Below are 20,846 nucleotides of genomic sequence, written 5' to 3' on the forward strand. Positions count from 1 at the left end.
AATCTGCAATCTGACACACACACGTCATCTGCTATAGGTGCACAGATACAGAGCTGTCCTCCTGTACACACACACTGACTCATGCTGATCCCAGCACACACGTGCAGTCAGCCCCAGCTCCCAACATCCAGGCACCCCACCTGCGCACGCAGACCCACATGTGCCCATGCTGATCTGCCCTCTGTGTGCAACCATGAATACGTTCAGCCACTTTACCTTACTCTCATCATAACAGTGCATAGCACCTTCTGCTTCAGACAATACACATGCACCCTGCCACTGAGGAGCTAACAAAAACATCTCAGCCATAGTGCAGAGCCAGTGGAAATGGGCAGGAGAGGACAGAGAGAGGCAAAGTTATTAAGGTTACAGCATGAGTCTGTGGAAATAAGTACACAGCATGAAAAAAATAAGCTGTGTTCTTGTTATCTGTTTTATGTTTTCTATGATAAATGGAGAGGGTAAGGATATGAAGCCTGTACTTGGAAATGTTTGATTGGCAGAGCAGAAGTGGGTCATCAGGAAAGACTAGGGGAGGAGGTGGTTTACCAGCCTCGGCAGTGTAAGCCGTGCTGAGTAGTAGCGTGAGCCTAGGGGAAGGTGGCGGGAGAAGACGACACACAACCCAAGAGCTGGCGCGGCTGGCAGAGGGGCAAGCATGGTGTATGGAGTATGGTTATGCAGCTGGAGCAACTGAAGAGAGGGGGCACAATTCTGGAGGGTCTTGAGGTGAAAGCTGAAACCTGGACCACAGCGTGGCACAGGTGGGAGAGCCCAGGAAGGGTCTGGCACAGTAGGCAGCACAGCCCGCATACACTCCCCTCACCATCCACAGCTGCACATGAGTGTGCCCACACACACAACTGTGCATACTGCCACTGTCACATAGGGTGACTTCTCCCAACCAGACTTTAAAGCCCTCAGACTGCAGTGCCTCCTATTAGTCTTAGCTCTTTCTGACCTGACAGGGGGGAAAAAAAAAAAGTGAGAGGGAAAAAAAAATGAAAGGAACTCAACATAAGGACTCATTTTGTATCACTGGAAGTGGGATAAAATGCTGTCTCCAGGGGAGAGCGCACATTGCCATGGTAACCTGCTCTAACCCATCACAGTGGGTATTCCTGGGCGAGGAAGATGACACCGGAGGTCGTGCATCCGCAGTACCTGTGGATGGTGTGATCCCTGCCATCAGGAAACAAGCTGGCAGCCAGCCCAGCTTTGCAGGGTGTTTCGCTAGCAACCTGTGTTCAGAGCCCAGCACGCACTGCAGGTGGACCCTGCCAGGGCACGTCACCTCTTCCCCCTGCTCCAGCTGGATCCCGATGCCTTCGGACGTCTCACAGCCCTCCTGCTTGCTGCTGCTGGATCCCTGTGGAAGCGATGCACGCTGACTCCTCACCCCCTTCTGGTCCCAGACAGGTGGTTGTACTGACCCACGGGCACACAATGACAAGCCTTTAATCAAAGCCTGCAGTGGCAAAATCCCTCCTGGCCTACCCAGGGCCACCAGAGGCAAAGAGATACGATGCTTTGCACTGTTTTAGCACCATTTCCCTTTGATACAGGGATGCATGGGGCAGGGGAGGATGTTCTTCAAGAAGCAGAAGACCAGGCTGCCCTGGAAGAAGGACTGAGAGAAGCAGTCCACTCACAAGTGTGTGTACACATTGTACCCCCACTCCCAGCACACTGCTTGTGGGGAAGAGGAGGAGGAGGAGCAGGAGGTGAGGAGGAAGGACTCTTCTCCCATGCACTGTATAGCCACTCCAACCATCCCATCTGCTGCAATCATAGCCCACTCTGAAGGGCAGAACTAGTGCACTGCAGACTCCGTATGTGTGTTACTGCTGCTCCACATTCCCAGCAAGCCAGGACTAGACTCTGCCTGCTGGATCCAAACCTCTCTCCAACCTCCCTCTCAGGGGAACTTCTCCCTTTACCATACTGGACTGCGCAATCATACTTGAAATGGGACTTGAGTCAGAGTGGTATATTTATAGATCTATATTTTACTTGCATCAAATAATGGTGAAATATTGCACAAAAAAATGGAATCTATATATGTGTGTGTGTATGTGTGTGTGTGTGTGTGAGTGAGCAAGAGAATGAGAGAGAGAGATTGTTTTTAAGGGGATAGACTAGAGGTAAAATGAATGGGAGGGAGACAGGGGACAATGCAGGTGTTGGGGGGGGAGTAAAATCCTCCTTTCCCTGCACCTTCCCTGTGATCTCCTCCTGTCCTGACCAATTTTTCTTTGTTGCTAATGATATTTTCTATATCTTGTGTTGTGGGCTGATGATGACCTTGCCCATCCTTTCCTTTTTATTTTTGTTTATAAGGCAGAAAGTCTGGATTCATCTCAACCCTATACAAGGGACTGCTATGATTAGAAACCCACCCAAGAAAGGAGAAGACAGGAAAGGGGAGAAAAGACAGTTCCTGAGAAACATGAAGGCTGGCCGCTATGGGGAGTCCCACTGGAAAGCAAATACTGTGCTTGGAAGGACAAGGACCTGTCCTCTTTCATGCAGAGCAGAGTAACAGGCTTCACTGGGAAATGCCCTCTTTATACCACTATTTGCGAACAGGTTCTTACGCTATTCCCTAGCACACCTGGAAAACAGGCTGCCCTAGTGTGACTGAGCTGCTGCACTGTCCACAGGCACTCTAGGGAACATGGTACCCCGTGTGGTCAGAAACAGAGCTCTCCTGTGGGATGCTGGATAAGGAATGAGACCCAGTGCTCCTTGTGTGCCCAAGCAATGGGTTCCTCTGGTGTGTGGGGCAGGGGCTCCCATTCTCCCTGAAGGCATGGCTAGGCATGGGGGGAATCCCCCTGAATGCACCCTTTGCTGCAGGCAGGTGTACCAATGCCACATGCAGGTGCCTGCCCTCAGGAAATGCTCTTCTGGGGCAGGCAGCTCTAACATGTCTAGGGCAATGCAGGGGCTGGCAGGGCCACTAGAAACACCACTTCTGCCCCCCCCCCCCCCCTCTTCCCCACACACCCACCTGTGGTATAGGCAGGCACATTTCTTGCAGGGAACAGATGGCACTTGTAATTTCTTTTTCTTTTTGTTACTGTTTGAGGGAGAGCAACAAGATTTTCTAAAATGATTGAATGGAGGTTTCTTTGGCATGAGACAGAACATTTTTAAAGGTATATTATATTTCTGGCTTGTTGTTACAGAAGAATAATAAAGAATGTATTTTCCTATGCTCCTTCTTGTTTAAATGAGATCTCTGATAGTAACCTTCCCTCTCTCCCCTACTCCCTGCAAAAGCAAACACTGCAAGGATACAGCCAGCCAAATGAAAAAGCCTCTGAATTCCCACATATGTGTATGCTTGTCTATACATAGTGTTTGCACTTGGAATGAACATGCACATATATACACACACATATACTATACCAGTGTAAGTACTAGGCAAGCATGTACCTGTAGTCCGGGTGAGGCTGTACGACTAAATACACAGTCAGTCAAGGTGAGACCCTAGATCTAGAAACACACACACACAGTGCCCCAGGGACACAGCCAGACAAGGGCGATTGTGTAACAAGGATAAGATACTGTGGCAATCAGCTCATTACATAAAAGTAGAAAGGGCCAAATTAATCCCTAGTGTAAGAACGCAGAAGCCAACGGAGCTATATTCAGGTCAGATTTGATTCCAAAAGCTTTTTTTTTTTTTTTAATTAGAGCATAATGTTCAATAAAACTTACAGTAACAAACAGTGAGTTATGGGTTCCTACATCTCCAGATTCCTGAGCCTCCTGAGCAAGGTTATTTTGAAATGAATGGAAATTGCTATCTAATCCTATTTTGCACCCCCAAGTACACAAGCTGTCACCCCTAGAGCTAAAAGAGTCTCTCCACCAGCTGTTCACTGGTCAGGTCTATCACACACAACTAAGAAGTTTAATTCCCCACTTCTCCGCTTCTGGTGCTAAGCATACACAATTCATCACATGCTCTTCCTGTGACAAAAAGCTCATCCTGATGCATGTGGAACCACAAAAGATGTTAAACCCCACCACAAACAAACCCTTGTGACACTGTACTCACACTGTTATACTTGGCCACCCTGTTATACTCAGTCTGATCTTCAGAGAGAAACTGGGAGCAGAACCCAGATACTCTTAGTCTGATAACAGCTGAGGCATCTGTTCTGCTGAAGAGGTATGTGCCGCAAGAGAATCACCATTATTGTTTAACAGTATGGTGTCTATGACACATAGTTTAATCTGATTTTGCCATGTAGGTAGAGGAGCGCATGCAGATACTACTAAGCAGTTCATATAATACCAGAAATGTAGAGCGGAAAAAAAGCAAAGCCAACACACTCATCCGATCACTCTAAGCTGTTTCAGTTCATTAATTATCCAGGAGCAGGCTGTGATTTTCTGCAATTTGATTATTATAATTTGATTATTATTTGATTATTTGATATTGGCAAATGTATTTGCCCTGCCCTGAGTATATGTGTACTCACGTACACATAAAACACCATATATATAAACATGCAATTATATATATGTATATATAATACATGTCAAATATATAAAATAGAATTCCTCCTCAGTATCTTGTTCATCAGCAGCTTGCTGTGCCAGCTTGAACAGCGTTTGCTAGCACTGATTGGAAGCACAGGTCAGAGGGTCAGCTTCTATCCTCTGAGTAGATAAGTGCAAGTCCTAGCAAGGGATTTCTGAGGACCAAAAAACCTTCCCTCTGAGAATACTGTGCAATAGAGACAAAAGAATAAGCATTCTCTGACAAGTACGGTTAAAGAATGGAGTGCAAGTAAATAAAGATTTCCTGTGTCATATTGGGGAGCTCTCCAGATCAGTAGCAGCCCTGGCAATCTGGGGACAAGGCAGAATCCTCACAGCTTTTCTCCCTTTAGAGGGTGGAGGAGAAGCAATGAATAGGGGCTAGACTTCTCCTTCCCACAGTGGCACCGTGCTGCAGCCAGGCAGAGGCCACGTGCAGGGCACCTGGAGCCAAGGAGAAAGCAAAGCGTGATGCTAAGAATAACTCTGCCTTGCATGGAGCTTCTGGGCCAGGACAACAACATGCCGCTTTTTGCTCAGGGTTCCAAGTTGAGATTTGGCCCTTCACATTTGCTTTTTCTGTGTCCTAACTTGGGAATAAACTTGTTTGTTAGAACAGCTGCAGAAAATCAACTCATAAAGGGCACCAAACGAGCGACAAATGCAGGTATTTCATCTGAGGAAATATGCACAGACCATACACTGAGATATTCAATCAGCTCTGCATAAAGCTCAAGGGAAATATCCAGAGTAACAACAATGCTTTGCATTTCTATAGTGCTTGCCTTTAGCAGCTCTCTGGGAGCTTGCAAACATTAATGAATTCACAGAGGCAGAGATTCAGAGAGCATAAAGGCCAGAAGGGACTTTAGATCATCCAGTCTGACCTTCTGCGTATTGCACGCTACTTGGAAAGTGTGCAGGAAAGAATCACAAACATTATTTGAGGGTGGCAGAAAATGCCTTGCTGTGAAAGGCTTAAAGAGCTCAATCTGTTTAGCTTATGAAACAGAAAATACAGAAGTTATCCTGTGGAAAGTCCAACAGTGAGTGTTTACACGCAGCTAAGGCAAATCTTCCAGAAATGCATCTACCTTTGATTTAAAAAACATTCAAGAGATGAAAAACCCCTTTTTCCCTTGTACCTTACTACAATAACTATTCATGCTCACTGTTAGCATTCATGCTTAATATCTCATTTGAATCTGTTTGGTTTCCTGTCACAGGTTTTTGTTATGCTTCTCTCCCCTAGATCAAAAAAACAAACGTTCAGTAACCAGCATCTCTGCCTGTGAAGGTACTTTATACTTCAACCAAATCATGTCTCAGTTTTCTTTTCAGTAAGATAAGCAGATCGAGTTAATTAAGTCTTTCTCTGTAAAGCATTTCCTCACCTCTGGAAAAACACTGTAGCCTTTTGTCGCACTCTTTCCAATTTTTCCTCCTCCTTTTAGAAGTATGCTCCCCATCCACCAAAATCTGTGCTCTGTGTTGTAGATACTACCTGACTATTGCCATATAACAGTAAATATCACCTTTCCCTTCTCCTCCCAACCAAACAATATGTCTCACAGCACACTTGCTAGGCTGTGTGAACATTGTTCCTACTTTAAAGATGAAGGCATACGGAAACACTAGGGCAAAACCCTAACCTGTCATTTTGAGGGAGCCAGATTATCGGAAACTGGTTCTGATCCCACTCATAATCACCTTTATAGTAGTATAAATTCACTGGATTTTAAACAACAGTCTTCAGATTTATGCAATTCTTGGCAAGAGAAAAATCTAGCCCTTTATTTAAACTGATGGTCCCCCTCTAGCAGTCTCCACTTTCTCATCCACTCATGGTCTCATGTGGTTATCTTTCACATCTCTCCCACTGGACATAGATGTCTTTGACTCCCCAGTTATTCTTTCTCTCCCTCCCTTATTTTCACCCTCTTGTGACTGATCATCCCCTTTTCAGCAACTGCCTCTGACCAGCTGCTTTTCAGATTCTCCCTTCTCTTGTGGCTTGATGGGCATGGTGCTGTGTGGTGTTGGGTGGGTTGGTTGTGGTTTTTTTTTTTTTTTTTTTTAGGTTGGACTTGATGATCTTACAGGTCTTTTCCAACCTTAGTGATTCTGTGATCTCCTCAACTGTCACTTCTCAGTCTAAGCTGCCACAAAACCACACCAGCCCCCACATCCCCATTTGCTTTTTAAAGGCTTGTTATCATAAGCAGGGGCTTCTCCGCTCACTCTTCTTTACTTTGCAAAACCCAAATCAATCAAGAGTAACCACCATGCTATCAAAGGCTGAGAGAGGGGTTTAAGTCAGCCCTAACTTCTCGCCTTCCAGGTGCTGTGCTGGGGCTTTCAGCTGCATTAACAAGCATATTTTTATTCAGTCATGACTAAAATCATGGGGTATGTAAATTATATGGTAAAAAGGCCCAGCCTTGTATCCAAAGGCAGTGCTGCAGTAAATGGGGAGTGCCAGGAGTGACCGCTCGAGGCTTGCTTCCTTGCTGGTAATTTTACTGTGGCATGGTGAGACAAGGGACTTCAGCTGTTCCCTGGTGATAGAGAAGGGACTGCAGGCTAGTAGTCTCATCTCATTCTATTCAAGGTACCATCACCTTCTTAAAGACTTTTCAAGCTCCAGCTTAAACCCATTTGTCTTTTTACCTCAGATTCTGGCTAAAGCTGCATTACCCTAGCAGCTAGAAACCCTCTTCTAGTTTTCCATCCTAAATATTTTCATGGCCTATCTATTACTACACTGTCTTCATACAAGCAGTGTGCTTTAGTTTAAACATTTCCTCCAAGATGCATTTATTACAGCAATCCTATCTGCTTCAGCCTTGGTTGCATGTGGTTAAACAAGCTGGGTTCTCCCAGACTCCTCTCATGAAGTCAGGCTTCCCTTTCCTCTCATTATCTTTCTGTCCTGTCTGTACCTGTCTCAGCCTGCATTCCTTTGGCCGAAACTGTAACACAAACTAGAGGAGATGTCTCACGGGGCTTTGGGTAGGAGCACCAATGCATCCCCATCCCCAGTGGGAACACCTCTCCAGGTAAGCTCTAGGACAATGTTTGCTTCGTCCACAACTGCATCATACTATCACTTGCCATCATTCTACCATCACCTAATACAGAAGTTTTCAGCATTTTTCTCCTGAGCTTTCTCAGGATATGCTTACCACTGAGTCTACCTGGCTGCCTTTCGGCAAGGATCTCAGGATGGAACTTGGCAGATAACAAAGGCTCCCTGAATTTTATGTGGGCATCATGGGGCCATACAGCCTACACTGAGGAGCCTCACTGAGAGTTGGCAAAATTGGCCCAACAGTTCCCAGAAGACAAGGGCTGCCTCTGGTCCTGCTTGCTGTGCTCTCCGCCAGACCTCATAGAGTCCCCAGCTTACAGAAGATTTCTAATATTAGTTCTCAAGCATATGACCTTGTCTGTCATACTACTGAAATTCATTCTGTTTCTGGTACTCCTGCCAAGGTCAAATAAGGTTTTCTCTAGATACCCTGGTCCTTCCCTGTACCAGCAATGCCTTCTATTGTTGAATCATCAGGACGCTTCCTCACTACCTATTGCTGAGTCAGGGTCTAAGGTTAAGGTTAGCAAAGTCTAATCACATGGCTGACCATGGGGGAGTGCTACAAGTAACCTTTTGCTAGACTTTGATAGGTGATCTTGCTGCTGCCATCTTCCCAGACTGACTTCTATCTCCCTGCCCCTTATAAGTCCTCTGCCTTTCCTGATCTCCTCCAGTTTAACTAATTTTTTCTTATGTGGCACTGTATCAAGCGCTTTACTGAAATACTGAGATGAGACCTTTGAAACGTCTTTTGCCTTCCAGGAAAACAATAATCTGAAAGAAAGCTATTGGGTTAGTGTGGTATGATCTAGCATTGATAAACTTATATTGCCTGACTTCCCTTTTCCCCTAACCGCTCGGCAATAATTATACTTTCCTTCAAGATCTTCTCTAAAGTGCTACAAACATTACAGAGGTCACATGTACAGGTCTGAGACTGACAAACATACTTCTCTCCCTTCCTTAACCCTAACTGCTGAATTTTCACTTTTCCAGCCTGCATGGAGTCACCACTGCGGGTAGAGTTGAAAAAAAATCCTTGCTATTAGACTGTGTTTCCACATGCCAGCTCTCCTGGGGCTGCAGAGCACCCAGGCCCAGCACTGTGAGTGCACTAAGCAGCTTGAGCTGCTTATTCCCAGCAGCCAGCTTGTTTCTTTCCCCAAGGACGATATTGCTGTCCTTATCAATAACTTGGGCACAGAGTCCTCTTTGGTTTTGGCTCAGACTATACTGTCCTTGATCTTGACTTCACTCTTACTGCCCAGAAGTTGCCTCACTTCTTACTCCCTTTTTTTTCAAATAGCTGAAGACTCTTTTGTTGTTTGTTTTAATCTCCTTTGCAAGATCTAACTCAGCTTCATTTGTAAGCAATCCCCACTTTATCCCTACATTTCCTGACCTCTAAGACACAGCTTTCTTTGCTGTCTGTTCTTTTTCCATTCCATGTACGCTCTCTGCAGAGCCAGCTTAAGGAGCCTAAGCACTTGCCTGTGGTGGCAGACAGATGGAGAGCAACAGAATCAGGCATTGCCATTTACTGACTCTTCCCAGAAACGTGGGCTCCACAGTGTCCCCGAAAGCTGAACTGCTCCCTCCTCACACTCCAGACTTTACATTGCTGCCTGTGAAAGCAGTGCCAAGGGCCAGCAGCAGACCACCCCTCCACACGCCCCGGGCAAGCTCCATTGTCCACATCTTGCCTATCTCCTGCATACACAACATCTCTCCCCTGCTTTCCCACTGCCTTGGGAAAGCCTGGCACTTCCCAGGGTTTCCAGGCAAGGGCTCCCAGACGAGCTCTCCCGCAGGCAGAAGCAGGACGGCCACCTTCCAACTCTTCTTTCCTCTCACACCCTCTGTGCCTCACCACCCAACAGCGGGCCCATACCCACTGCAAACTACCCTGCATCCAGCACCTCCCTATGAAGATTTGCTGATAGTCCTCATACAGAGCAAGGACAGAGAGAAAAAAAGGGAATGGCTATCAGTACAGCCTCTGCACAGTACAGAGAGTGAGAGCACAGCGTATGAGCATTAGGGAGAAAAGAGGAATATTTCTGGGAATATTATTGTAATAAAACTATAACCAAACCGATCTGATCTCATAGTTGACCCTGCTTTGAGCAGGAGGCTGTCTAGAGACCTCCTGAGGCGCCTTCCAACCAGAATTATCCTATGGTCCTATGAATGGACTTCTGTATCCCAATGAGGGAAAGGAGGAGAAGCAAAAGGTCTTACGAGGGGAAAGGGCTGGTAGTAGGAGTCCCATTACATAGCCTTACGATGAGGAGATTTGTGCCTTAAGTGGATAGGTAGGGCAGGAGAAGAGGAACTCGGGAAGGAAACAGGCTGAGTTTGGCGGTAAAAGGAATGTATCTTAGGAGTAGACTGGAGCTGTCCTCAGATCTGCTAAGTTTCTGTGGTTCTCACCCTGCTAAACCTGTCTGCTTGTGCCTTGGCTGAATTTAAGCCAAACCATCTTACAAGATATTTTCTGTAACCTTCTCTGCTCTAATATTTACCCCCTTCATCCTTACATCTACAGACTGTTTCTATGATCCCTTTCAGCATCTTCTCACGTGATGTTGCTTCTCTGCTGAACTATAGGTCCTAACACAGGTTATAACACCAATTATACCTGTTAAGGCTATGGTCCTTGCATGGACAACACTGCTTTTCTCCCTGTACTTTAGATGCATAGATGTGGGCTGTTGTGGGGTGACACATGTGAGTGAAGCAATGCACTGGCCTTGCAATCACACAAGATTTAGGTTTGGACCCTACTTGGTCAGAGGTGTTAATGCCACTTGCTTGGCAGTCTGTGGATCTTCACACAGCTCTGAATGGGAGGTCCTGGCCCATTCATGACCCTTGCAGTTTGTCAGTCCCCCCGAATACTCAGTGCATATTGACAGACTCTACACACTGGGTACTTTTCCATGTCTACACAGATTACTTATGTATATATATACACCTGTGTGCATATACAGAAAACACGTGTGAGTATGTAGCCGCACCACAGGCAGAAATAAGTGCAAATCGCTCTGTAAGTATATGCATCTGTGCACACCCCTAGTTAAACAGGCAGACAGGTATCACAGCCGTGCAACGCACTGCAGAGAAACTGTGTATGCAAATACACACACATATGCACAAATCCCCTTACACTTAGTGCATCTACATATGCTCTACATGCAATATGCTCCCATAGGCCCATGTGGCCCCAGGCAGAGATACAGGTCCCTGCTGATGCTGGCTAGGTAGGAGTTAATGCAAGAGACACTGGGAAGGAAATTAAAAACAAAAAAAAAAGTTGAAAGCCCAGCACATGATTCTTCTCCTATCACATCTGTGAATCCTGGAGCGCGAGAGTAATTGTCTGCAATGAGTCAGACCAAAAGGCACAAGGAAATGGTTGCCATGACAACCTGCACACTGCTCTAATTCAGCTCAGAATTAAAATTATATCAAATAATTTGCAAGCAAAGGGAACATGGCAAAGGCGCTGGGTGCCAATCTAAAAAATCCAGCTATATGCAAGCCTCTTCTGAGCCAGTGTCAAGGGCTCTTTTCCCTTCAAGCATGACAACCATGGCAATCAGAGGAGCTATAGAGGCAGCAGTAATGGATAAACTTAGACTAGAAGATTTCTGCTATGCACAGGCAAGAATGGGCTCCTGGGCTAGAGCTCCAGCCTGGAACAAGCTCCAGGACTGGGGATGTCCCAGAGAAATGCCTGACTAGACCCCACTAGAGAAATCCCATTGCTCACAAGTTGTTATGGTGTCCCCTTGAGAAAATACCCTGAAACAGCTGGTAAGGGCAGGGTTTGGGCACAGGCACCCACCCACAGTGGGGACTCTGTGCTGGGCGAAGTGATGCCCACATGGTCTGAGGAAAGGAGGGCTGATGCACTTAATATTTTTTTCCCAGTAAGTGGTGCAGCGTGCAAACTCCAGCACTCAGCTGAGGCTACAAGGAAATATTTATTCTACAGAATTGACTACTGTCTTTGCTTTGCCCCCAGCCAAAGGCTCATCCCCAAGGCAATAGGTAATGTCCACACACACAGGGAGGAGGCACGGTGCCTGTGCTGAAGATCTTACAGCCTACGCAGACAGCAGATACACCTTGGAAGAAAACGAAATTGCTAATGTCCAGCCAGGGTGGGAAGAATGCTATGGAAGATGTCTCACATACCTATTTTTAGCATTTTTCGAGGATAAAATAAACGTATTTAACACCCTTGCCACCAGTTACTGTCTATGCATGGAGACACCTATATGGAGTTTTGCAGGCAGATGCTTGCTCTTTCTGTGTGTCCATTGAGCTGGCTGGAGGATAACCAGCTCTGAACAGGCAACCATGTGGCCCCAGCACTGATACCAAAGCTCCGCAAAAGGCAGAGTTTGTAAGATCAGAGCCAGTGCAAAATAAGGCAACCACCTCATTTTTGTCAGGCTCATAGAACAGCTTGTGTTTGTCCCAGAAACACCCCAAAAAGCAGCCTTTCTATTTATAGGTGTCTCCCCCAAGGCTCAGTATGTGAAGTAGAATGCAATGGGTGGCAGGTAGGCAGACGGATGGTTGAAGGATGCAAGAGACACTGGTTTTGCACACCAACGGCACTGTGTAATGTTGATGCCCTGGCCTGTGGAGTATTGGCTCAATGCTTAGGCCAGCCAAATGTGTCCTGACTGATAACGGCCTCCAGACAGATGTCCTGAGAGGTGGAGAAGGCATGGCTGCTGTTAGTACTAAAATCATCAGCATTTCTGCCTTACTGAGTGCCCCTAACACCTTCTATGACTGAGCTCCAAGGCATGGCCCCTTCCGATGTCTCTCATTTTGTCAGATCAAAGGGATGCCTGAGAAACTGCTTGGGCTTTGGGGATTGCCAGGAGGCAATGGCATCAGGCAGAAACCAGATGTAGCAGGTGATGGGCTGAAAATGAGTTGAGTCTTCCTTCTTTTTACCCGTGCTACCACTGAATGCAGCAGAGACTGTGATTTCCCTAAAGGCACCCAGCTGATGCCTCGGGAGCTCACAGAAGTCCCTGCACTGGAACAATGTTGGCACAACCTCCAGCATTAAAAGAGGGGCAGCATTCCTTCTGAATACCACAGCACACATTAAAGAGATCAGCTGCTCTCAGATTTTGCATGGGTAATGTTATGCTGGTTTTCAAGACAGTCTAGTGCAATCATTTTAATTCTCCAGCTTGGATGCAGTTATTCCCATGTAAAAGGTGCTTATGCTATAGTAGTTTATTTCCATGGATTTTAGCAGCTTCTACAGGTGCAACTGTCACTTTGTAGAGAAGAGGTTGAAAAGTTTTATCCACCCAAGCAACAAAACTGTAGGAATACGGAATTGTGTGTAGATCAGTTTGAAAAGATGCCACAGCAACAGAACTGCTGAAAAAGCCACCTGCACCTCTTCTCTTTGCTCACTGGTTAACAGACAGTAGGTAGCCAAAACTGGGGACCAAGGAAAAGGATAGAGAGACATCAAGCTGGCCTGTAAATGCTTTTCAAATGAAGAGCTTCCATCGGACTGATAGAGGTTGGATTTTAACCAGTGGTATAATGGCAAAATTACTTCCCATTATCTATTTTTCAGAATGATTGATTTTAAATACTTTTTAAAAAAAAATCAAAGCATTTTTTAATATCTGCTCCTACTGTGAGTACAGAGCTCTTCTGAAAATATTGGCTTTAATAACTCAGTGTCCCAAAACCCTTTCTGTAAAATAAAGACAGTATTTCTCTTCTCTCACCCTTCTTTGAGCTTGCCTAGGACTCTCCCCAAATACATCTGTATATACTGTTGTCATAATGGGATAACGATTTCACCGTGGTCCAATCATTGCAGATAAGAACTAACAGTAACATTGAATATAAACAGAGAAGAGAGGTATTGTATAAAATAAACCTGCACCTCCCAAGTGCCCATTTGGATTTGTTTTATTTGGCACCACGGAGCCTGTGCATTCCCCATGGTTTGCTGGTATCAGCTGTCTCCCATCCCTGAGACGCGACAACCATGGCAAGGAACCTAATGGGAAGAAACCCCTATCTGCTGCTGTTGGGACTGGCAGCCAGCTCACAACCACATAACTCGAACAGTGGAAAGGTCAGGCAGTGAAAGAGACGTCATGCACAGCCCAAAGTGACAGCTAAACTCCTGCACAGATTCCAGCAGTTTCACTGGGGCTTTTAATCACTAAAAGCTTCTGTCAGCAACTACATGTGATTTCTGCTGTGCATCCCCTGAGGACCAGAAAGCCCCAGGCTACTGACTCATGGGAGGGAGCAGATGACAGTGCTATCTGGGGCAGGACTTGGCTTGGGGAGAGTGCCATCACAATTCCTTATTTTTCATTTCCAACAAAGTTAGTGTGCATGAAAGGTACTGGACTGACATCCCAGGAGAATAGCTGCCTTCTAATTAATTATAATTAATCATCCAGGCATTACTTAATGTTTGCATAGTGCTTTGAAGTGCCAAAGCACAATATAGCAGGTAGATATTATTAATTCAAAGAAACAGGTATAGCCAAGCCAGGGTTAGGTTTGCCTGTGTGGCTTCCCACCAAAGAGACTGCACCAACTCAGCTCATATAAGCGGACCCTGCCTTGGCACCACCATGTCCTCTGAGAGACCTGCAGGTACCTTGAACCCTTTGCATGTCCCCCTTGTGCCCCAGGTACAGGGACTTGGCCCATGGGGGAAGGAGAGGGATGGGTGAAAAAAGGAGAGGGTAGGGCAGGACAGAGGACACTGCTCTTCCCTCCTGAATTTGGCCACCTCCCCAGCTGTCCTTGTGTGAAGCAGCATCTCCAACAGCAAGAGAAGCATCTTGGACTCCCCCCAAACCCATTCTGGGATTCCCTGCTGAGCTAAGCTAGACTGAAATGGGAAGAAGGAGGCCCTCGTACTCCTCCTCCATCCCTGCTCTCAGCCCTCCAGCTTGGCTGCTCTCTAACCCCAGCTGACTGCTCCCTCACACCCTCACAGCATCCAGGGCCGTATCATCTTCCAGGACATTTGATTTTACCAGTTCGCCTTTCTCTGCCTTGGCTAGGGACTGCCATTCAGCTGCCAGAAGAAAAGGGGCCAAATGCTCCCTGTCACTGGTGTCCTCCCCATGGGGCCACTGGGGGTGCTCCCTCCCTACAGGCATGGCTGTAAATCCTAGAGCTTAATTTTTCACTGCATGCATAGCGAACATTTCACAGTGCTTACAAATCCCTCCCAACGACCGTCAAGTCAACCAAGTGACAGTAACGATCAGTGACAGAATGACAGGCCAGTTCATACCACTTGCACTTTTATAGGGGCACTTACAAAGTCTCTGTTGTTCCCCTTTTACAGAACTATGACTGCATTTATCCAGAAACTACAAGCCTACCCAGATATTTGCCTTTCTGGGAATCAGTGCTGGGTACCAAACTTCTGGTAGTATCCTCACTCTGAATGAACACAGTATCAATCCCACCGAGGGCTGATGCCATCAGAATAACACTAATAACAACAATCTGCATCCCATTCTGCTCTGATTGCCTCTTGCTGTGTCTTCACTCACTCCCCTTCCTTGACCTCTCTCCTGTACCCAGGATGGTATTGCAGCACTGCCCAACATCATTTGTGCTGCAGCCTCCGCTGTGGGGTGAAGTCCCCTAGAATCAGGTCCTAGCCACTCAGGACGAAAGCTGCTATCCACAAGATCAAATAGTATTGCAATAGGTAGTGTGACCACAATGATTTCCTTTTATTAATTTTTTTTAAAATGACTACTGGTATGAAAGATTTAGATGATGAACCTAGTCACTACGGGAAACAAAGCAAATGGTAATACAGATATAGTACATTTTTGCTCCCTGAAACCCCCAAAACATGGTGTAAACTTACGCCCAAGCCAGCAGATAGGACACACCTTGGCAAACCCTTGCACTCCTGCTGAAGTCAATGGGGGCTACAGCTGGGGGCCTGAAGGACTTTGGACCCTTCGGGAGAAATTATTTCCCTCAATGCTGTCATGCAGCCCATACTTTGGATGAAATATGGGTAGTTTCCATCAACACTTAAGAAATGGGGAATGGGGAACACCCAGCTGTATGTGCCATGTGTGGAAGTAAGCAGAAGACACTTGTGGTCAGGTCACCTAACGTGCAGGCTAGTGACAGGGACTATGGTACCTTTAAGGAATGAAAGCAATTCAGAATTCATATCTGTGTCTCAACTTCTGTGGTTACCAGTGAGGAAACTGGTTTGTTCTATATCATTTCCACAAATGACAGAATTTTTACCTTATTGTTATTGTTTTAACATGATTTCTTTCCCTATCCTCTGCTGCTTTCTCCACCCTCCTCTTCCCTCTGCAGAAGATCCTGCCCCTTCACAGCATGTCCACACAGACAATCAGCATTCAGCATAACTGAGGGGGTGGAAGTCTCCACAGGGGTTGTGAAAAGCACTGCTGACAGAAGAGAAATGGCTCTGTCAGGGGCAGATCCTCCTGCCACTTCTTGCTCCAGCTCTCCCACCCAGAAGTTTCCTTCCTTGTATTTATGCTGAGTGCCAGATGAACTGCTGGTGTGCCTCTGCTCTAACTCACAGGTCAGGAAAGGGACGGAGAAGAACCATCAAAACCAGTATTTTTTTAAAAAAATGGTTTCTCTCCTCCCAAATTCATGCTTAGAAAAATGCTCCAGTGCTGCGCAGAGACCTTGGTACAGTTTCAATGCTATTTCATTCTCTGCTGGGTATATTCATAACAGTACCAGCTAGTATCAGTTTTGAGAGCAGTTTCTATGATGCAAGCATCTACTTAACATGGACTTTACTGAAACCATCTCTATTTCACAGGAGTCTCTGGAGAGACTTCATAATAATTTTCTGGCTTTGGGCTCGAAATGGTGGTATATTAGTGAAAAGTGCTATTTCATAACACCCCTCCTTCAGCTTACAAGTAATTTCTAAATGCCCAGGTGATACTTAAAGAGTACCATTCTCAACTGGAACTTACTGAAAGCCTGGAAATTAAGGAATGCTTCATTAGATGAAGTTAAACTGCCATAGTTTTACTGACTAGTAGTATTGAAGACCATTCATCCTATCCTACCCAGGCTAGGCAAAAACAATGGCTGACTCTCTGATCTGAAGGTATGTGCTATATGGCCTTCTCTCTACTGGATACTCCCATAACAAAGTCGTTGTTTGGTATCTGTTCTACTCAGTCATTCCTTCTGCCATACACGACTCCATTAACACTAACCATTCTTTCACAAGCAGCTTTGCATCTTGGCATGTTTCTGGTGAAAATTACACCATTACCTGTTCCATCAACCTATTCCCTTAGTCAATGCTTCCAGGTCTGAAAAAAATTCCACTGAGCGACATCTTCTCTTACCCCAATACTCCTACACAGAGCATTTTAGTTGGACATGATGCCAGCGTTATTGACTAATGTTGCTTTGTTTCATTAAATGGCTGCTCTGTTTCACTTGAGTTTACTGTACTTCCGTATAGGCTGAAGAATTGCTGCAGAAAATGGTAAAGCTTCAAAAGCTTTGGTGTTCTGTTGGAAATAATGTGCTTTATGAATTTTCCAAAAGTAGATGCAGAGTCTAGTGAAGGTCTGCCAAAAGGGGTTTAAAGCTCAGATGCAAAGACAAGTTTGGCAATCTATATGTCTGAGCTGGAAATCTAGCAACAAGCCTATTCCACTAGCAAAAGTTATTTTTCAGCTGAGATAACGATGGAGATGTATAAACATGCTGTTCTTCCAAAACCAAAAGTGTCTCCTGCAAACAGTTCAAAACCTGCGGAGTTCTCAACCTACTCATGCTCCAGAGAAATAATCTCAATCCACAAATTCACCAGCATTGAAGGTGGGAAGCTTCCATTCGAACAGCCAGTTTTCCTTTCAAAAGCCTATCAGCCATGCCGTACCTGTTCTAGTATTATTTGTTTAGCCTAGTTTTCAACATCACAAGCTACTATGGGTCCCATCATTTCCCTTGAATGACAAGCTAACAGCTCTCAGCTCCCACTCTCAGCTCCCACTCTCAGCACAAGATGCAACCATTTCATTCAAGATAAAAAGAGAAACCAGAACGTCCTACCTGCAGCAATACCCATCTTCCCATCCACAGCCACAGCCACAGCTGTGCTTACTGTCACCACGTTTGGCAGGCCACCTCCCTCTGTCAAGACACAAATACAGCAGGCTTGGTTAGCTTACCACCAGAGAGGAGTAAAACGCAGTGGGAGCAGCTTACTCACACACTCTTACATCCATGCCAGTGTGTACATATGCCTCAGCCCTGAAACATCCAAGAGTTTGGAGGACTGCATCTGTCAAGACACATAAGCAACCTAAGGGGCTACGAGTAGATTTTTTTTTTTTCTTCAAGATAATGTCCCGTGATAAAAGTAGCATCCTCAGCATAAAATGTAAAGGACTGGCCTCCTCAATTTTGTGCATGTAGAGCTTCTCTTAGGCCTGCTTCATGCACCAGCTAAACTCTCTAGACAGAGAAGCAGGACAGGTAATTCTGACACTGACTCTCCACAGCAAAGGCCAGGCTTACACCTAGCTCGCTACCCAAGCCAGGCCAGCACTACAAACTGGAGAGAGAGACAGACACATCACTTCCAGGTACTTCCAGGGTGCACTCCATTTTAGAAACAAAGTCTTCTGAGAGTTTGCAGCATAACTCTGTATGCCTCAGGGTCTTCTGAATATCCTATAGTTGCGGCTTTAAGTGTCCTCTAGGTCCTGTGTCCCATCTGCCAGCCCCATGCAGATCTCTTAGCTCCCACAGGGTATTTAAAATAGCATGGCTGTACAGGTTCAAGCAACTGAACCCCACCTCCTGTCTCTTTGTTAGTGCAGTTATTTCAGCCTGCAATTGTTCATGTGACAGTTTCCATTTCTGTATTTTTTTAATGCGATTAGATTAGCTTCAGGTGGAGTACCTCTTTTGGAACTGCCAGGGGACAGTTTGAAGGTCAGCATGATCGATTTAGCCTGCAACTGATTCCCTTCTCGCGTGCTGTACGGAAATCTCTTGCTCAGACAGATGGGTCAGGGATTCTTTCCTTCCCAAGAGATCCAGCATTTATTACTGCTTTCCATTTCTGCCTTCATCACTCTTGTTGGTACCCAGTGTGTCCTAAGCACGATTCTGTGTCTACCACTGTTTAGCCTGCAGTCTTTCACTTGTTTTTTTGGACTGAAGCCAGATTGACTTGCTCAAGGATGTCAGAAATAGTAAAGCCCTTGTGAAACAAATACCCAGCCAACTTATGCTCACATGCCTTGAGCCTAATCCTGCCTTTATGGTGAACCCCAAATTTCTTGCTCCTCCTACGATGGGGCAAATAAGCAAAATACACTTAGCAGCCCTAGGAAAAAAAGGACAAACCAAAAAAACCCCAAACACCCAACACATGAGATATCTGGGCTGCAAGAACAGTTCTACTTGACTTGCAGAGCTTTACCTGCTGTCTTCTTCCCTTTGGGACTTTTGGACACTGGAAGGAAGAGCCCTGGATAAATTATTCTCATGACCTGCAGCCATTCCTTGCTGGTTTCCTCCCCAACAGGGAGGTCTTTGGGCTCTTCCATGTTATGTGATAAGAAGTACATCTGCCGTGCAAACCCCTTGTCACAGGGACGGCATGAAAGGGGGACTTCAGCATCTAATCATCAAGAATTTAATAAGAAACTGGGCGGTCTGTTCTGGCCAAAAGGTGGGGCACCCCTGCTTCATCGGATGTCATGGAAGGGTCCGGACTTTGCTCTGACAGTGAAGCACTGTGGTTCAGAAGCACTGAGTATTATTTCCTGGCTCTTCACAGGCATCTTGTGTGATCTCAGGGATCACAGTCTCTCCAAGCCCAGCTGCTCATCTCTAAAGACACTAATTATCTCCCTTATAGTTTAGAGCATAAGGTTTTTAGGGCCAGGTGCTACTTCTTACAATGTGCCTGTAGTGTTGCCAGGTGAATGGGATCCTGGACTTGATTGAAGCTTATGACCAACAGCCATGTAATTAAAAAAACCAAAAAACAGTGGCAGCTGCTTGTTTTCTGTCTTTGTCTATGCAAAACTACCTGTGCCTTCTAAGAAAGCCACATCAAGCCACAACCCCAATTTTTAGCCAGCAGTGACTACTGTGGCTAGGGTAACGGCTGCCCTAGGAAGCTCTACAAGGTGTCACTGCCTGGTTTTCTAACCCACACTCTATTCCAAAAAGCAAATGCCATGGCATGCAGGGGAGTAAAAGGTCCTTCCTGCCATGCCTCCCCCTCTCTCCACACTTGCCTTTTAAGTGAGATGTAAGGGTGCTAGGCAGACAGAGGCTTTCATGGAAGGTTTCAAGCATTTTTTCTTTCCATACCTCTCCCTTTACATCCTGGTTCATCTCTTGCCTCCCAGTCTGGTTTCCTCCTCTTTGCTACTTGCTTTCCCACCCACCAGCCTCCCACCACTGTGCCACAAAAAGCTTTAACAGCTAAAGTGCTGAGCTCCGTGACAGAGATGGAGAGCTAGGGGCCAAGGAGGAGCGCAGAGGGGATTTCTGCCTTCTGTGTAGGAGTCTTACATGAGTATTTTGTTATGAATGTTTCTTTCTAGGCTCTTCTGCTCTCTTCCAGCCTTTGAGGAGGTCCTGGCTGGCCCTGGGAACTCACAGGGACCAACACCCTAAGCGAGACACAGAAAAGCCACTCCTTGCTTTCCTCTTGTGTTTGAGCTCCTTAGCTGGGCAAGAGGTGCCATAGTGTAGCAGTATGATGGGAAGGAGGCAGGGCACCAATGAGATACCCTCACCAAGGGGAAGCTACAGAAAAGCCTTCCCCGCCTTTTCCTCCACCATCTTCCATAACAAACCCATCCTTTCCTGTCATGGGAAGTGGTGATGGAAAAAAATGACACCCTCTAAACTTACACTTCCTGACTGAGTGCTTGCTGATCACTCATCAGTCCCAGCTGCTATGGTCATCCAGTATGCCCGATGATGTTCCGCCCTAGGCCTGGTCACACCTACGTGTCTAATTCCTTCTGTGATACCTTTACCTTCCCCTTCCCACAGTTCACATGTCCTCCAGCCCCACAAGTACCTTGTGCTCCCCCACGCTCCGTGTCCCTAAATCCTTTGGTCTACCTAGGCCCTGCAT

At 46.1% G+C, this 20,846-nt stretch overlaps 1 protein-coding gene across 1 annotated transcript in view; it reads right to left on the bottom strand.

The window, feature by feature from the left end:
• Positions 1–20,846, bottom strand: part of CACNA2D4 (calcium voltage-gated channel auxiliary subunit alpha2delta 4) — a 130,799-nt gene that overhangs the window by 51,122 nt on the left and 58,831 nt on the right. The window contains exon 27 of the mRNA XM_059816262.1: positions 17,786–17,866. Coding sequence (XP_059672245.1) covers positions 17,786–17,866 — 81 coding nt within the window. The remainder of the gene's footprint in view (positions 1–17,785; positions 17,867–20,846) is intronic.

This window comes from Gavia stellata, chromosome 4 (genome assembly GCF_030936135.1).
Source record: "Gavia stellata isolate bGavSte3 chromosome 4, bGavSte3.hap2, whole genome shotgun sequence".
Classification (NCBI taxonomy): Eukaryota; Metazoa; Chordata; class Aves; order Gaviiformes; family Gaviidae; genus Gavia; species Gavia stellata.